Here is an 18,382-nt window from a genome sequence, read left to right as displayed (position 1 = left end):
GATTTGGGTGAGAATAGGAGGACCATTTTAGAGTCTAGGAACACCACCGACCTCTAAAGGCTCACCATTATTTCTGCCTCTGAGTCCTGGCACTTTCCAATGCAAAACCAGTTGCTGGCACTTTACAAAGATGAGTAGGAGCCACATTACACCATAGGGACCACATATGAGATTTTGGCCTGGACAACCACTGGGATATGGAAGAAAACCACTTTTCTGCTAATAATGCCCTCCAAAGTCCACATACCCTTTTCTCCTGAGATATGCTGTTCACTGAAGAGAAGGGAAATGAGGCTCTGCTCACAGCAGCTATTCCCCCTCCCTCAGGCACAGTTAATTGGGAAGCCTCTCATTCAGACACAGCCATTCCCCACTACATTCTCTTCACTAATCTATATCTATGTGACAGCCATAACCTGTTACCCATCCATCAGCATCACTGTGCTTCTACCCCTCCTCTCTCCCTCCCCAAAAGCAGGCAGCTACTGGTCCTCCATCTCCCTTCACATCTGCCTTGCTTCAAACAACCCTACCTGCTGGTGAAACTCATCTGTGTCAGGCTGCTCTTGCTGCTCACAGGGTGAGAACCTGCTTGTATCACTGTCCTGTTGCGCTTTTGCCTCAGCTACCATTTATGATTTCCATTTAGGTCAATACTGTATCTAAAATAGCTATGCTTTGGCCAGGAGCTCTCAACATCACTCTTAACACTGAAATCTGAAATGTCTTTATGAATTGAATTTGCTGGGTCCAGCACTGCTTGTGAAAAATAACCAGTTTGTGAGACCTGCTCACCTCAGGACAAAGCACAGCACAGTCCTGCTGCAGGGACTTCCATGCTGCAACACAGCAACAGCTTCCATTCTCACAACTCATTATATCAGTGCTGGTTTTCAGGTATGAGCCAGTAAGAAGCCAGAAGGAAGGACTTGCAAGGGACTGGCAGCAAGAAACAGAGCTGAACATTTGCCCAAAGCAAAGAGGCGGAGAGGGGGACAATTTTATTCCCTCAGTGCTGAGGACTGGCTTCTGCACTACTCACCGCATAGCCTAACAAGCCTGAGCCCACAAGCAAGGTGAGATTTCTCTAATTTCTAAATTAGAGTAGCATTTTTAATCAGAGAGGTGTCCTGAGTTCTGAAGTAGAAAAGAACTGCTTAGACAAGAGTACGTGCTGACTTCTGGAGCTGCAGGGGCAGAACGAACCCCTCTGCCAGAGAAGAAACAAAAAGACGCAGGTAACAAGAAACATCAAGTTATTGGACACTCTCTACCCTTTAATGGCTTTAAAGTAACAGTGCCAACTCCCCATATTCTCACAAAATCTCTGTGCTGGTCTTGTGGCAAGATCTGCACTGTTCCATGAGAAGCAGGATCTGCTGTTGCTTTCCAAGGCTCCATCCCCATATGCTCATGCTGTATACAGGCAGCATCATTCTGTCAGCAGGGTCTCTGCTGATCCTGGATGGTCAGAAGTCATGTGCTTCAAGTGCTCCAAGGCAGTGGTTGCAGCAATGTTCAGCTGCTAATCCTTTCAGATGAGCAGAGTATATGCTTGGTATCAAGTGTCCAGCTGGGTGCATACAGCTGTTCTGGCATTAAGCATCACAGTTTGCTCTGAGCAAACTCCAGCGCAGTAGTCAGGGCTCCCTGCATGCCTTTGGCATTTCCACTGCCCTTAGCTACGATGGGAGAGCCTCCTGCTTTCCCTTCCATCTTTGTACAGACAGCCACAGCCCAGTCAGCAGCAGAGAACACAGGAAGGCAGTTCTGGGGAAGAGACACAGGCAAATTATTTTTACCGTGGGGCACCCTGCAGTCTATGAATAAAGAAAGGTAACAGCATCCTCTCCTCACTCAGCCTGAGGTAGTCATGACTGTGAAGATCACAAAGGCTGAGCTTACATGTTAACACTGTGTCTTGCCCCTGGGCAAACACAGCCTGGAGGATCCAGGGATATCTGTGCCCAGCAGAGACTGAAAGCACATCTGGTCCCAGTACAGTCCTCTCAGGTCCTGCTCCTGTGTGATTAACTACCAACACTGGGCACAACTCCAGGAAAAGCCTGAAGCAGGACCTGCTGAGCAATGGGTCCAATCCCCCTTGGCAGGCAGGGTCCCCTTGTCTCTATCAGGGTTCTGTTTACCTTGGACACCTGACAGGCACAGAGCACCTCACCCGAAGCTTGAGGGCTGAGCAGCAAGACTGATGTGCCAGGAGACTTGTCACACAGCTGGTTCACTACTTTCATTAGGATCTAGGAGAGGCAGGGAGAAGAGAGGTCAGTCAACAGCAAAGGAGACGTGCAACTCCCTCTTACTGTTTGCAGCACCTGAGGTACCATTGCGCCAAGAAACAATGTGGATTACTCACAGAGAGGGAATCAACTGGGACAGTATCAATGATGACAGGCTGGTTGCAGTATTTTGCTAGCAAGATTTGTGCCACCTTCTCAGCCTGGAGAGAGAAAAACACAGCACTTTGAAGGGCTACAGGTGGCACAGGGTGGGTTGGATGGGGATATATCCATGTAATATATACACAAAGGGAATGCAAGCGCTGCTCTGTGGGACAGACAGGAGATGTTTGATAGCAGAAGTCAAAGTAAGACTAGCAGACTGAAATCTTCATGTGGAGACAGCCCTCCTTCCTCAAATGTAAGCAGAGATGAACCCCTGTCAAAAGTGGAATAGAGTGATTCATTCAGTCTCCAGACTCTCTCCTAGACTTACAAAGTGCCACATTTTTCAGGAAGGCTTCTGTGGCAAGATGCTCCTACTCTAAGGAAGGGATAGTTCTTCCTGAGATCTCTGAGTTACCAGTAAGTATTTCTAACCTGCTTTCAATGTAAATTGTCAGAACACAAATACATGTGGGAAGCTCAGCAAGATCCATGTAGCTGGAAGAAAGACTATCCTGTCACTGTCTGACTGTACATGTTTGTTAAGCCCACTGTGAGAACCATCTCATCTTCTCCATGCATAAAAAAGGTGATGCCCAGTGCCTATTGGTGTTGGCCAGAAATGCTGGTATAGGGCTCTCTGCTCTCACAGGCAGGGAGCCATGGAAATTCTGCAAGTGCTAAGAGCTCAGCCAGTCATTCTCTGCATTTTAAACAATGGCCAGTGAAATCAACCCAACACAGCATTTGTGCTGCACTGTGCATGATTGTATGGGCTTTCTTCTGCCTTCTGACACCCTAGTGACTGAGTGGCTATGAAGTGTGACAGAGAAACCAGGTCCACTGGTGTGTGCTACAGCTGGCTGCAAGTCTGTGCTGCTGCCTCTGTACCTGCTGCAGCTCCAGTTTCTTGACAGCTGTGTTGGCTGTTCGCTGTAGTACTTTCAGGATAGTCTGTAGTTCTTTTCTTTGCCACTGGGGCATTGCAGCACTGGCCACCACCTGCAAGACAATTTGCTCTGTAAGAACATTAAACTACCCCTAGACATAAAGTGCTAGTTCTCTGGAAGGTCAGACTAGAGCATGGCCTCTTCCCAGACCTTGCTTTAACCCACGTGATCAGGGCAGTCAGTCACTGTGCTGAGCAGCTTTCTCTTTTCAGCTGCCATCTGCAACACAGCCACCTGGACGCTGGCAAAAATCCTTATGACCAAAGAAGCAGCAGCAGGTAGCAGCCTGCCCTTGCTACTGACCACAGTAAGATGTGAACCTGATAGGGAAAAAGTCATGTGTCTCATGTGCCCATGCTGGACTCTTTCTGTACAGGAGTGTAATCCTTACTTTGGTCAACTGGCCCACTTCTTTGGAGAGGTTCTGCATCTCAGGAATAGAGGTGATCCTCTGCTTCATTCGTAGGGAGACAGAGTCCACTTCCATAGCCAAGCACTGGCCTACTTCCCGGGCCTGCAGAGATGGAAGGAATGCATGCTTCATATGCAGCAACAGAAACCATCCACAGGGATGAAGAAAGTGGGGAGACAGCAGGGTCATGAACACTGAAATGCTGCTCAGAATCCAGTAAGAAGACACAGATGGTTTAGGAATGACTGTTACTGTAAGACTCTGAAATACAAGATTCCTCTCTACATTTGCAACCAACACTAGATGGTCACGCTTAGGCAGACCAAGCTGTTGAGCTTTAAGTGGTATTTATGGTTGAAATTCATGTTTACTCAAAAATTTGCACCAAAATCATCAGGATTTCATTGAGGAAAAACTGGGGAGCTCTGTGGAACATCTTAGAAATCTTTTTCCATTAGCAAATGCAATCTTGAAACTGCTGACTGAAGAAACAAGAGAAACATTAACATTAAAAGAAACCTCATCAGCTGTTCAAGCATATTTCCCGAGTTTATCCTGATATATTTCTTATTGTTTTCACCAACAATGCTACTATTAATAATTTTTTAAAAAGCTATTACAAGCTTTTTTTTCACCAGTGCCAATCCTTATGGTTTGGAGTATTTCCTCCCTGAAAGATCTCTGTGCCAAGGATGGTCCTGCAAGACCATCTGCAGGACAGCAGAGGACTGCTCTGCCTAGCTAGGACACACAACCCTCATTTCAAGTAATTCTCTCAGACCTGCAGTCTCCTTTGTCTCATTAACACTTACACAGAGCTCCTCTCAGGAGCTCTCCAGGTCAGCACTTCCAGCAAAGCATGCAGTTCTGCCCTGCAGCTTTTTGTTCTTCTGCATGAAGAAAAGCCTCTCTGGGACATAGATGCACAGGGAATGGCCAACCATAAAGTAACAGATTTGCACGGGTGGGCTTTGCCTTTAGTCTTTCCAATTCCAGTGACTATGAGTCATTCTCTGACATCAGCCTTAAAGGAAGAAGGAAGGCTTATGGGGCACCTGACACTTCCAAATACTCAAAGGACAGAGTGATCTCATGAACACAATAGTAGGTTACTTACTTACACAGAACCAGCTAGACCAGAATCACAATTTAGCAGGAAAAAGACTAAATAAAGGAAGCAAAAGGGCCGTAAGAATGAGGCCAAAACCCTTTAATCATAAAGTGCAAATCCAGCTGTGATAGGCAGGAGCCAAAGTCAATGTACAAAGAATTACATCTTAAAATATCTACTGGGGGATTGAAATTCATAGACCAGGGGCTACCTGATATTTTGTGCAAGTTTTTATCTTGGAAACGGGTGTCTGAAGGGAGAAAAGAAGGTCAAGGAGACAGAGAACTAGGATGAGAGGAAAAGGAGGTGAATAGCGAGGTACAGTAGCAGAGCTGAGTCCAAGGCTGAAGCAAGATGCCAGATGAGGCACAGCAGGGAGGCTCCAACCAAAGCAGTGGGGATCTAATTGTCTATGAGGAACCTATAAAGTTTGGTCCTTCTGGCACTGCCTTGACATGGCAGAAATCTCAGTTCCCTCTGTCTTACCTCTTTGGCTCGTTCCCCTGTCACTGCAATGACACGGCTAATCCCTTTGACAAGCTGACGTTCACTGATGATGGCCAGATCTTCCACAGATCCTGTTTGGAGAAGGTGCCTAAAATGTCAGCAGAGAACAGGAAAGAAAGCGAGTTGCTCTTTGCAAACAGAAATCAGGAACCCTGCTTTCTTTTTTGAAAACTCCAAAATCCAGCAGCCATTTCCTAATCCTAATCCCTATACCTTGAATCCTTTCCCATCCCTAAAATCCTGATGGTACCCTATGGAGAGGGTGCACAGCAGGCTGGCAGTCCGACAAAAGAGTCAACAGAAAGAAGAAGCCAGCAGGACTCCTGTGTGTCCATTACACGAAAAGAAAGACGATAAAGGTAAAAGAAAACAAAAAACATCTGTGCTGCAAAAAGCACCAGGAAAAACAGGATTTATCTGCATTTTTGATTTTTGGGGATGCTTTCTCAAAATAGTGCTTCCACCAATGGACTTGAGGGCTGTGATAATGGCCAATGGGAGGGGGTGCACTTTGGTGTCAGAAGGGTATAAAAAGACTATGTATGAGCACAGTAAAAAAAACTCGGATAAAGTTTCTTAAGGATCTGCTTTGTGTCATGTCTGCTCTGACAGTGACAGTACCCTGTAAGGCAAGAGACAGCAGAGTTGGGGATATTCCAGAGAAACCTCTGTGCTACTTGCCCAGCAGGCTCCAGTCAAACAGTGCAGCAAAGTTGTGTCCTTCTTTGCTCTCCTTCAGCAGTGAGATGAATTGGCATTTTTCACTTTTACTCATCTGCTACTCCACCACTCTCTTGTCAGGCCAGCTCACTGCCTGACCAGTAGATTCCAGAGAAAGGATAGTTGTGCAGTCTCAGGACACTGACAACCTCCCTTTTCCTTCTTGTTTATTCAAGGCTGGATAGGAAAAACTATGGTGTCTTGTTATCACAGTTCTGTTACCACAAGTAATCATTCCAGACATCGTCATAAGAATTCATCATCTCTTCTCCCATGCAGTTTCTTGTCCCTCTACTCCCACAAGAAGATCTCATGGCTAGAAAATTGCTCATTTTCAGCTCTATCTGCTCTAAGGCCAGTTTGTTCCGTTTTTTGTTGGTTTTTGCTTTTTTTTTTGTTGTTTGTTTGTTTGGGTTTTTTTTGTGTCAGCACTGTCCTAAGATTGATTAACTTTTCTTCTACTCTCATTACTACTAAAAGCAGATGAGGGTGAAGATAATTAATTAAAATAATCAGAGCAGTCTCAAGTTCTCACAGTTGAATCGGAGTCTCCAGCCCTTCTGCAACCCCAAAGGCAAAGCACCACAACTCTGATGTTACAGGTCACACACACCTTTCCCATACTCTGCTGGTGCTCTGTGGCTTCCAGGTTGGTTTCAGACTACAAAGTAAGGAAAGATGCTGTGCATTTCATTAAAGTTTGCTCACCCTGGAACTTCAAAAGCTTTGTAACTAGTCCATCCTGTCCTCACAATATTTTTCCAGTAAGGAAACTTAATTTCACAGGGACAGGGAGGTGAGCATGTAGTGATGCTTCTACCTCAGCCACCAGTGCCCAAAAACATGCCTTCTAGCTGCAAGTAAAAGTCACTTACGTCCCACAGCAGAGCTCCACAGAGGTCTGCACTGCAGCCTTGGAGTCACAGGTCAGCACATTCTCCACAGGGACACCCAGGGACACTATCCTCACTGGATCAGGATACCCCTGACAGAGGAGACAGGGATCAGCAGCTAACAACATGGTTATTCAGGGGCGCTTACAGACTAATTCCATGGCTTCAGGTGTCTGCCTCATTTTCCCCCTATTCTAGAGCAGCTGCTGAGTCAGGGGTGGCACTACTTCTCCCCCACAACCAGCCGCCAATGGGGAGAAAGAAATAATTGGTAACACAACAGGCTTTTGGTGCACAGGCATAAATAGAAAGCCTGTGCATCACCAGTCTCCATGTTGTACAAGTTTCCTGAGATCTCATCTCTGTCCTACTTTCCCTTCTGAGTTCTGGGAGACAATTCCCTTGCAGAAACATGTTGTGTCAACATCTTGTGTCCCAGATGATTCCTGCTGAAGGAGAAGGCTCATGAAGATGTGTGCTGCCATCCTGTCATACCTCATCCACTGCACGAAGTCCCTGAACTCTTCTTGCCAGTGTGAGGGGGACTTCAGCCATATGCACCACCTCATTTTTTTGGATCAGATCCTGGACCACTTGCTCTACTTGCTGTAGCTGCTCCACAGTCACATGGCCCTGAGGAAGCAAATCAGCCATGTTCAGGAAAAACCTCCCGAGAAGTACAAAACGAAGGAGGGAGAACGGGGGCACAGCCACCAGATGACTCAGCTTGGGCATACCACTCTTCCCCTGCATCTCATCTTCTCTGCTTGTAAAAGGGAACTGTGAACATCATGGCACTCCCACCTTCTCTTCCCATGAGAGAGAAGGATTTTTGATGCAAGAGCATCAGCCAAAGTCTTCAAAGGAGATACTGGAATGAGTGACAAATTACCAGGGCCAGCACTCAGCCTGACCCAAAGCTTCACAAATAATCTCACCTGAATGTCCAGTACTGATACCATATATGTGCCACAGCCAAGCACTATCTCTCAAAGACTCCTCTACACTATTTTGTGTCAGTCTCATGACCACTGGCCTTGCTAAGGGTCCTTTACCTTCTGACCCCCATTCATCCCTCAGCAAGCCTTGCTCAGGGTCAGGTTAATGCAAAAGGACCAAGCTTCATTACTCAGATAAAATCTGGCTTGTCTCTGAAGGGGTGATTATGGGGAGAGGGGAAAAATCCCTGGAGAGAAGAGCTGTACTGATAAGTTGGTACTGCTGAGAACTAGTAAACTGGATTTCAGAGTCACCTTGGTATCAAAGTCAAAGCGCAGCCGCTCTGCTGTCACATGGGAGCCCCGCTGCTCGGTGCTGTCACCCAGGACACGTCGGAGTGCAAAGTTCAGCAGGTGAGTGGCGGTGTGGTTTGTCATGCAGGCCAGGCGCTGCACCTGAAAGCATACACTAGTTAGCAGGGAGTGCTGGTTCTCCACAGCTCAGGGGAGCGGGGGGTAACATGAAGAGATAAGGAAAAGACTGTGTGTGAGGTGACAGGAGAAGATGGAGGAAAAACAATGGGTAGTACAGCTGTCAGATGAGTTATGTGACAGGGCAGATCTAACTCCTTTTTTCACGGGATAATCTTTGTAAAACAGTAAAGGGCAGGCTGGATACTTTTGGACAGAACAACAACTCACAAAAATTACAGAGTCAGTTGTGATATTTCCTTCCCACTGCACACTATGATGAAGAACGGTCTCAAGAATACAAGGGACAAAGATCTGCTGTGCCCAAGTTACTGAGGACATCACAAGGAAAAGATTAAGAGCACTAAGTTATCACCTCATCTACAAAGAGCTGCATCTGGTCGCCAGCACGCAGGGTTTCCACAGCAGTGACCTCATGGATCACATAGCCACCACAGAGATGAACTGACTCTACAGGGAAGAGTACATCCTGAGCAAAGAGATAGAAAAATTAGTTAGGACACAGGGAAGATCCAAATACCTGTGCTAAGTACCTGCTTGACCCAACTGGGAAACACATATCCCATCAATCCCTAAAACACAGAGATGGGGTGGGAAAAGCAGAGAGACACTTACTGCAAACCAAAGTGTCTTAGAGCTCACCTGTACCAAGCCACTCACTATGTATGTTGAGGCTGCCAGCTTGCAGTGGAGGGGCAGTAACACCATCCATGCTGACAAATTTTCTTAACAAGTATGCTCATCCAAGAGAAAATGAACAGCATTTCCCAAGGCACTTGTCTCTGGCATCCAATGTACCATTTCTGCCTGGGATGGCAACAAAACTGGAACACCACTTTAGCTTGGGGAGAAGTGCTGAGCAAGGCACTGTGATGCTCTGAAAGGCTAAAAAGGCCCAGGGGTGGCAAGAGCTGGAAATGGGGAAAGGAGAAAAGGCTGCACCCTCTGTAACTTCCCAGGACAGGGTCAAAGCTCTCCCTTTGGCAAGGCTGAGGGGACATGCTACAGAATTGGAGGTCCTCCCTGATGCTCTTAGGAAGAATAAGAGTTTTTGTACTGGGTCTCAGGTTGGGCAGCACTTGCAGCTGTCCAGCATTGACCAGAGAGAAGTTACTCAGTTCACAGACTCTCTGATCAGTGACTTACTTCTCTCAGCATTACAACCCCAGCTGGCAAGAACACAGCATATTGAAGGAAGACCTGACTAAAATCTTCCTCAGCAAGATGAAATTGCAAAGGGCTGTGAGAGGCAACCAGAATAGCAAGAATGCCCTTGTTAAGTTACTGCTGATTCTGCTTTACCCCACCAACTCTGATGCTAAGCCAAGGGAATTGTCAAGAGTCATCAGCTTGCAAATTAACACAGTAGAACAACCCATCACTTGGGGAATTCAACTCAGAACCCATGGCAGCCTTGGGTGAGGCAGCAACCTTACCTGCTGTCCTAAAGGTATCATGTAGCCTTGGTCAGAGTCTTGCCCTCCCTGCTCTGCATAGAAGTTAGTCCTGTCCAAGATGACACCACAGCGCTGCCCTGCCCCAACCTCCTCATGGAGAGACTGACCTCTGTACAGCATCAGGACAGTGGCCTGGCACGGACTGAATTCTGTCAGGGGGAAGAAGACAGCAGCAGTTAGTGCATATAGCCTGTCAGATTGCAACAGGAAAGGAGGGATCAATTCCCCATGCCAACCCTGCCGACACCTGGGCTATACTGAAAGCTGGCACTTTGCCTCGGTAGGAAAGGAACAGTTACTGGCAGAAAGGACAAAGAACTGGAACTAAGTCACTTAGTAGGTGAGCCTAATGACAGAACTGCTGAGTAGCAGCTAAGCAGGCAGGGACACCCAATCTGGCTCCCCATGAGCCTGGTACAAGAAAAAGTGGCACAGACACATCTGCATCTTGATACACTGCAAGCTTGGCAAACCTGACTGAAGGTGTTATCTTATGAAGATGTTGTTGATACGGGAGAGCAGGGATGTCACCTTCCTGGATGCAGCAACCTTCTAACATGCTCTCCAGTAGGCTCCTTGTACCCAAACCTGGGCACTATGGACAAGTGGACCATAAGGTGTGAATGCAATTGGCTGGGCAGAGGGCCCCACGGAGAATTGTTCAGTAGTTCAACGTTCAACTGATATTCAGCTACTAGTAGAGCTACTTGGTAGCTGATATAAGGGACAACACCACTTAACATCTTCATTAATGACTATCCATGACAAAATGGGATGTACCCATATCCCACTTAATTGGCAGGGACTGGCTGATACACTGAAGAACTGGACTGTTTTTTGAAGGCATCTGTACAGTCTACAGAAATGAACTGACAGAAATCTTAGATTTTCGGGAGCAAGCTGAACACAAGCCAGCAGGGTGCCCTTGCAGCAAGGAAGACTGCCTGCCTGCTGAGCTGTGTGAACACAAATATAGCCAGCAGGTCAAAGAAAGAGGTTATTCATCTCTATTTAGCATTTGGGAGAGTACATCTAGACTAGAGAACAGCAAATTCTGGCTGTATGTAAAGAAAAAAACCTTTACACACTGAGAGTGATAAAGAACACAAAACAAATAGGCTGTGAGATTTTTGTCCCTGAAGATACTGAAAACTTACATGGACATGGTTCTGAGCAAAATGATCCAACTGCAAAATTGGTGTTAATTTTAACAAGAAATTGGACATCCAGAGATCCCCTTCAACCCAAATTATTCCATGATTCAGAAGCTGAGAAGGTGAGATAGTTCTAGCTTGGAGATTTCAGCCCATGTCACTGCTAGGCTTTTTTCCTCTGTTGTGCTCTTGCTGTAGTATATATAGCTTGAACTGCCTCACTTTCTGCTTAGCATGGGCTGCCACCAGCACACTGGGTAAAAGGGAGTTGCTGTACACAGCCATCTCTAATTGTCTGTGACAGCCATACCACCTCTTGCTCTCTGTGGTTTATCTTCATGCCTTCCATAGAGCATCAGTAACCTCAGTTACAGCAGATGACAAAAGGCCTACACTGGCACCTAGTGGTCTGCCACGGAGATAGCAGGGGCATGGTTTCACACAACTACCTAAAACCTTTGTGTAATTATGCTTCTTTCTCCCAAGTGCACACACCCAGAAGCCTAATTGCTTGAGACAGATTTAGCTCTAGAAGAAACCAACAGTCACCTAGTGGTGCCAACCCAGAGCTCATTACCAGCCCAGAGCCTTCCTAGGAACTAAGGAAAGCACCCAGTTTGGGATGAAGTAGGGGAAAGAAGAGGTAGGGGAAAAAGATGTGGCAGCAAGGTGGACAGGTTTAGACCATGAAGTACCCATCGTGCATGCATGGGGTTAGGCAGCAAAAGCAGCCAACGTGAGGGACGCCAGTGGAGCTTGCTTTGCAGGTGGGCCAGCCACTCACCATACTGCCCATGCTGCCCCAGTGTGTAGGCGTACTTCGGAGAGTCATCAGTAGCAGGCACATTGCTGCTCTGCAGCCAAGCCAGCGAATGCACATCCAGGTGGGTGTTTGTGTTCCCTGGCTGTTCTGCCTGTGGGCCACCAGCCTTCCGCTGCAGCAGAGCAAAGGCACAGTTAGATTGGAGATCCTTGGGGGCAAGTGAACAGGTAACTGGAGCTATAAGGCTAGGAATGATTTCTTCCACCTTCATGGAAAAGGGTTGTTCAGATCCAGGCTGATGTAGGCTACTGCTAACTAACCCCATCCCTTCAAACCTTACAAGCACTGAGTATCACTCTGTGCTAGCCTTGAGTCAGACCATACCAACTGTTAGCACATCCCTCCTGGCACAGCTTGCTGTGTAGCTGTGAAACTTCCAGGCCATTAAAGCTAATGAGAGCAAGGCCTCAAACCAATTACCACACTCAGGGGTGTGGTAATTCCAAACTGGTGGGTGGGCATTGCAAATATTTCAGCACTACAGAGATCAAGGAGATTTTGTAAACTTCATAAATAATTTGCTGCTTGAGCTGTCTAAGCTGGTTCTACTTTGTGTGAGAAGTTAGACTACATGACTAACAGAGGACTGTCCTTACCTATATAAATATTTTATAACCTTCACTCCAGCAACAGTCAGCATCATAAAATACCTGAAGAAAAATCACCAACCAATACTTCAGTTCCACATTCAGAAACAAGGGGATTGTGATGACTCTGCTATCTCAGACTCACTTCCCCCTCCGCCCGCGAGGGGGCATGCAGCCCTGTGATGCTCTGAAGAGTTTCAGAAGTGAAAGAGATCCTGCTTCCATGTTCACAAGAGACAGGTAAGGCTTTGAATTATTCTGACAAAGCAGGTCCCCCTTTTACCTTCGCATCTTCCAGAGCAAGTTCGTTAAAAGCAGTGGAATCCAAACTGATTCCCTTCTCTTCAAGCATCAAGTCAATCAGATCTAGAGGGAATCCCAAACTCCCATAGAGAGACCAGGCTACTTCAGCTGTAAGACAAAAAGAAGGACAAGAACTCTGTGTGAACACAGAAAGCAAAGGCATCTCAAGATTTGTCTTGATGGGACCAATCTAGTGTGCTTTGGTAACTGGATCCACCTGTAGTGTGTGCAACTGTATGTTAATGGGGAAGAGAAGCCGTAGAGTTCTTCTTGTATGGGACTGAGTATTAGTATTTCTACACAGCCCCATTCCTGCTAAAATTCAGTGCAGCACATCTAGACAGGCAGTGCACTGGTTGGATCCTGTGCTACTCCTTGCAGCTGTGTCTTATAAGGACCTTGTTGATAAGTCAATAAAACAGCTTGCCTGGTGCCTACTTTGTTGTGAGGATGAAGTAGTAGAAAACAACTGCAATCTGGAGAAAGGAACATCTGCTCCTCTGTCTGGGGCTAGACAGTCACAGGAAATGCAGGGGAGGCAACCAGCCACCAGTTTTGACTGCAATGCTTATGAGGACCTAAAGCAAAATGTCTCTCACTTCAGCTTATCAGAGGAGGGACGCTCACCTGGAAAATTTGTGGAGGGCTCCATCTGCTGCACTGTCCGCTCAATGATGCGCCTCCCACGCTCCAGGGAGGACAGAAACGTGGCCTCATTCTCATTGATGATATCCTTGATCTGCCCAAGGATCAGAAGGGTTAGCCACAACATTTCAGGGTGTTCCCCAGCTCAGCTCAGCCCTGCTCAGTCACCTCAAAGCATATCAACCAGCCTTTTTGTTCTGCACGTATCCATCACAACATGGCTCCGATGCACTATTGAACAGTGTCAAAGTCACTGTGCCTCCTGTCACCGTTCCTGTCAAGGAAATATTGACCATCTACATGGGGAAAGCTTTAGGCTGATAAATGTTCCCTATTGGGTATTAATATCTGTGACCCAATTACAACTGTACGTCTGGAGCAGCCAGAGAAGTTGCTGTCAGTGGAAGCAAGCTGAGACTAGTCTTAAATCATCACTCCACTTCAGACAAAGGGTACGTGGGTGAGGATAGACTGTACTTGCACTCAACCAAAAGATCTATTGTAGCTTTTTTAGAGCAACAGCCACCTAACAACAGGACATGCAGTCCCTACTAAGGACCTAGTGGAGCTCCCACATGGAAATCTGCCAGATACTTCTTGTGCCCAGCACATCTGGGCCCACCCACAAGAACATGGTTATAGGGGAGGCTATGCAAATTCTTTCAGCTAAGTCCCAAGGGCAGGCTGATTTCTGGCCCTGAGAGCAGTGCCTCACAAAGATAATGAGGCAGGAGGATTCCACATTGCTCACCTGGTTAGCATTCCTTGTCAGCTCTGGATAAGCATCTCCCTGTGGAAGTGAGCATCAGTTAGTGAAAACATCCTCAGAAAGATGCAGGGGGTCTCAGAGCATGCCACAAACATTACAGAGGTTACTTGCATACACTTATGTGCTGACTTTACCACTGATGTCACTAGGTCCCCTCCCTCCCATCGCAAGGGAGGTATGGGGACAAGAGGTTTTTAATGCTGGAATGTACAGCATCAGGTACAAATTCCTGGAGCCCCTGGAGATTTCTGACAGTGTGTGGAAAAGGGACATGTGTGATGATCTTTTTTGCCCAAGACAGCAGTTTTACTCACCAGCACTTCCACTACAGTAGGCACCAGGGAGGCCAGGAGCCCAGGTGGAGCCTGTAGAATTTCGGAGCAAAAGCGTACAGCCCTGCGCAGGATCCGACGCAGCACCAATCTGAAAACAGGGCAGGACTCCTCAGGCAGCCTTTTGAGCATCCCTGCCCAGCTTCAACATCCCCCAGCTCCTCTGGTCTGATTCAACAACACAGGCCAGCTGCTCCCAACATTCTACACCCATCCGAGGGGAAGTCTGCAGACTGGAAGCACTTCCCAGCTCTCCTCTTCCTGCCTACCCAAAAGCTCATGAACACCCTATCTGGGGCCCACATCAGAACCTCTTCCCTGGCTGTTCATATTCCTTTCTAGACCTAATTTCCTCCACCCCATACCATTTCCTTATATCCTTACTCTGCTCCAGAGAAGCCTGGGTAAATGCCATCAGTGATGCAGATGCACAAGGTGCGCACGTGATCTGCCACCACGCGGTAGGCCATGTTCACACGCCCAACATCAGCATCCCCGATCAAACCCTGGTATCTGGGTGCCCTGCAGCCCTAAAAGAGAAAGCAGAGAGAAAAATCAGCAGAAAGTAAAGGCTGCAGAAGTTCCAATGCAAGAGGCAGCCAGCCTGACATAATGTTTTTCAACTACCTCTGAACCTCATGCACCTAAGATGTACTCATTAAATCCTTCCACAGCACTACAGACCAAGACTAATACAGGTCAGCCAATGCCCTGGCACTGAGTAGCTTAAGAAACTTTGAAGGAAAAATGAATCAGCAGTGCTGATATTCCAGCAGATTTCCAACCTGGAATTCCCTCTTTTTTCTAGAACACTGCATTGGACCTGGCAGGACATAACCTCCTGTCTCAAGAGTCTGCTCATCAGCATTCACAGAAGGCTGTACTATGCTACCCAGCAAGCAGTCTTTGTTCATGGAGCTTTTGTTGAACTGTGACTCTGAGCAGAAGCACCATCACCTTGTGAATGGCATCCAAGATGGGAGTGAAGAGATCTGTGTCATAGTTGGAGCGTTTGTTCTGCAGAACTGTCACCAGCCTTTCCAGACCCATTCCTGTATCCACATGGTGCTGTGGCAAGGGAAGGAGATTCCCCTCAACCTCTCTGTCAGCCAGGCAGGAAAAATAAAAGGCAAAAGGAAAGCAAGGATCAGTTCACATGCAAAAACAAGGAACAGGTGACTCAAAGAGAATGGGAAAGTGACGGGGGATAGAAACAGCAGGTGACTCAGCACAAGGAAGCTCAGGGACAAGAGTGACAGCAGCCTGCCTTGGCCCTGTCAGGCAGCCAGGATCTGACCATCACATAGTAAAGATAGGCTGCAATGTAAGGAAAATGGCCTTCCCTAAAAGGGCCAAAGGTCTTCTCCTCCTTCTCCAGGCTGCTGCTGACCTCAAGATATCTCTGGAAGGCAGCATTAAGGGAGAATTGGCAGTGAAGGTTGAAGAAGACAGGGAAATAAAGCAAAAGGGACCAAGAGTCATGCTGGACAAATCTCCATAGCTTCTCTCTTTCTCCTGGTATTGCCACCTTCTGGAAAACAGTGGTATGTCTGAGAATATACACGGTTTTGAAGTCAGGCTAGGGGGAAAGGCTCTGGAGTTCAGATGAGATGCTTGGTACCTGCTGTACTGCATGAAGACCAAGTTCCAGATCTCCACTACATCAGGGCTGCCCTGGTTCACCAGTGCTGCAGCATTTCTGCCACCACCCACATGGTCGTAGTGGATCTCTGTGCAGGGACCACAGGGACCTGTGTCCCCCATCTCCCAGAAGTTATCCTTCAGTGGGAAAGGAAGCACGTGACTGGCAGGAACCCTGGAAAGGCAAACAACAGAGGTGGCAGTGCTGTGGAGCACTTGCTCTTTGGAGCAGAGACAAGACCTGAACACCATCAGTGGCACAGAGTTTGCTGACTTGGGTTCAAAGCCTACATACAGCCTGGAACAAGCTCTCAAAGCACAGCAGTGATCGCTGCAATGGCTGCACCCTCTCACTGAAGCAGCCATCACTCACTTTCAGAGAACATACTCTCATGATGGAGAGGAAGCAAAGGATTGAAGATCCTGTACACACTTCATCCAGGCCAGCCAGTTTTAGGCACATACCCACCATCACTGATGCTATCTGAGAATGAACCAGAAGTTCAAGAGACCCAGTAAGCTCAGAGCCCAGCAGACCTTTAACAGCTCAAAGAAACCAGAAACAAAATGAGTTTAAAACAGTCTCTGGTCCCTACAGCTGACCAACTAAAGAGCAAATGCAGAACTGTGGAAAGTGAAATGCCAGCACCTGCTGCTCAGAACCTCTTGTCTAACACACTTACCCCAGGCGAAGCCACACATCCCTGCACTCCTCATCTGCGCTCAGCCCCAGGGAGGGGTCTCCACCAAAATAGGTGACGTAGAGATGATCTTTGGGGATCTCATAGACCTCTGTCAAGAGCTCCCATGCCATGCTACATGCCTCCTCCTGAGCAGGTAGGGAAATAAATGAAGCACAGTAATTAAGGAAGGGTCTTTAGAATGGGAGTCAAACAACAAAGAAGTTAATTTCAGCTGTTTCTCTCCCTTTCTAATTTTCACATGTATTGCAAAGAGCAGGATGAAGGTCAGAAGAGTGAGACAGCTAACTTCTGCCAGTGGAAAACTGATATTCCTAAAATGTGAGACCTTCAGCATGACGTGCATCTATGTGCTTACCAGCAGAGTTACATGAATTATTTTCTTCCCAAATAAAAAATGTATTCACCACCTAAAAAACCTAACATCCTTTATTCCTCCTCCCTTTTCAAACTTTCTAGTAATAATCATTGAATGAACTGCTAACCTCTTTTCACCATATTAAGTGGTCAACACTGGCATTCTCACAGAGAACTTTGATTTTTATATCTTGGCCACAGCTTTGAGAGGCTGAGTACATTAAGAGTCTGCAGGACACATTCAGCGACAGAGCCCATGAGCTGACCACCTCTGTTCCAGGCCACAGAGTTCCCAGAAATTAATCTGGATCTTACCAAAACGCCTTCTGCACATGGTCCCATGGCACTACAGCGCAGCTCTGAAAGAAAGGCTATGTTTTCCCCTGGGAAGGGTTCACTCCTATCACCTCACCTTAAAGTAATCCCCGAAGGACCAATTGCCCAGCATCTCGAAGAATGTGTGATGGTAAGTATCTCGGCCCACATCCTCCAGATCGTTGTGCTTCCCTCCCGCACGCACACACTTCTGGCTGTTCACCACCCGCCTGTGCTGGGCTAGCTCGCTCCGGGGGTGCACCGTGCCCAGGAAAACGGGCTTGAACTGGAAATGAGAGACACCCGCTATGGACAGATGCCACCTAGCGCAGGGGCCTGCGCCTAGGGCTCCTGAAACACAGAAAGGGTCAGGCCGGGACCATAGTGGGTCACTGCTTAAGCAAGTTCGTTTTAGAACACACGGCACAGGACTGTATTCAGACAGTTCTTAACTATCGCCAGCGAGATACTCCCACAGCGGGCACTACGAGAGGCATCCAGGAGGCAGCCCAAAGCAATGCCGGAGATCTCCTTAGTAGGGGACACCCCAAGGCAGCCGCGCTCCTCTGGAGACGCGGAAGCGCCGGTGAGCCGGAGGAGGTGAGATGCGGGAGCGGGGAGAGCACCTGGTTCATGCCTGCGTTGACGAAGAGGAGGCGCGGGTCGCCGCGGGGCCGCACGGGGGCCGAGGGCAGGCGGCGGTGGCCGTGGCGCTCTTCGAAGAAACGCAGGAAGGCGGCGCGGATCTGCCCCGCCGACGGGCAGGCGGCACTACCGCGGCGGAAGCTACAGCGCCAGCGGCACGGCACCGCCAGCAGCAGCCGCCGCCTCAGCCGGGCGGCCGCAGCCATGGCGCCCCACGGCGGACGGCGG

At 47.9% G+C, this 18,382-nt stretch overlaps 1 protein-coding gene across 4 annotated transcripts; it reads right to left on the bottom strand.

Annotated features, from left to right (window-relative positions):
• Positions 1–1,251: 1,251 nt before the first annotated feature.
• Positions 1,252–18,376, bottom strand: AARS2 (alanyl-tRNA synthetase 2, mitochondrial). Of its 4 annotated transcripts, XM_033512580.1 has the most exons (23): positions 18,136–18,375; positions 17,607–17,795; positions 16,820–16,965; positions 16,117–16,311; positions 15,453–15,597; positions 14,880–15,025; positions 14,478–14,586; positions 14,146–14,184; positions 13,377–13,488; positions 12,730–12,857; positions 11,821–11,971; positions 9,862–10,031; positions 8,781–8,894; positions 8,249–8,389; positions 7,491–7,628; positions 6,978–7,087; positions 6,716–6,763; positions 5,362–5,470; positions 3,744–3,866; positions 3,294–3,404; positions 2,375–2,458; positions 2,148–2,258; positions 1,252–1,770 (listed from the first exon to the last, which is right to left on the bottom strand). In XM_033512580.1, the coding sequence occupies exons 1-23, from the start codon at positions 18,358–18,360 to the stop codon at positions 1,606–1,608; spliced, it is 3,009 nt and encodes a 1,002-aa protein (XP_033368471.1). In that variant the 5' UTR covers positions 18,361–18,375; the 3' UTR covers positions 1,252–1,605. The 4 variants fall into 4 exon arrangements, with proteins under 4 accessions (XP_033368471.1, XP_015476849.1, XP_033368473.1 ...); XM_015621363.3 differs by lacking the exon at positions 6,716–6,763; XM_033512582.1 differs by lacking the exon at positions 16,117–16,311.
• Between the last annotated feature and the right edge of the window lie 6 nt (positions 18,377–18,382).

Source organism: Parus major, chromosome 3, assembly GCF_001522545.3.
Source record: "Parus major isolate Abel chromosome 3, Parus_major1.1, whole genome shotgun sequence".
NCBI classification, from domain to species: domain Eukaryota; kingdom Metazoa; phylum Chordata; class Aves; order Passeriformes; family Paridae; genus Parus; species Parus major.
This window is presented reverse-complemented; position numbering and strand designations above follow the sequence as displayed.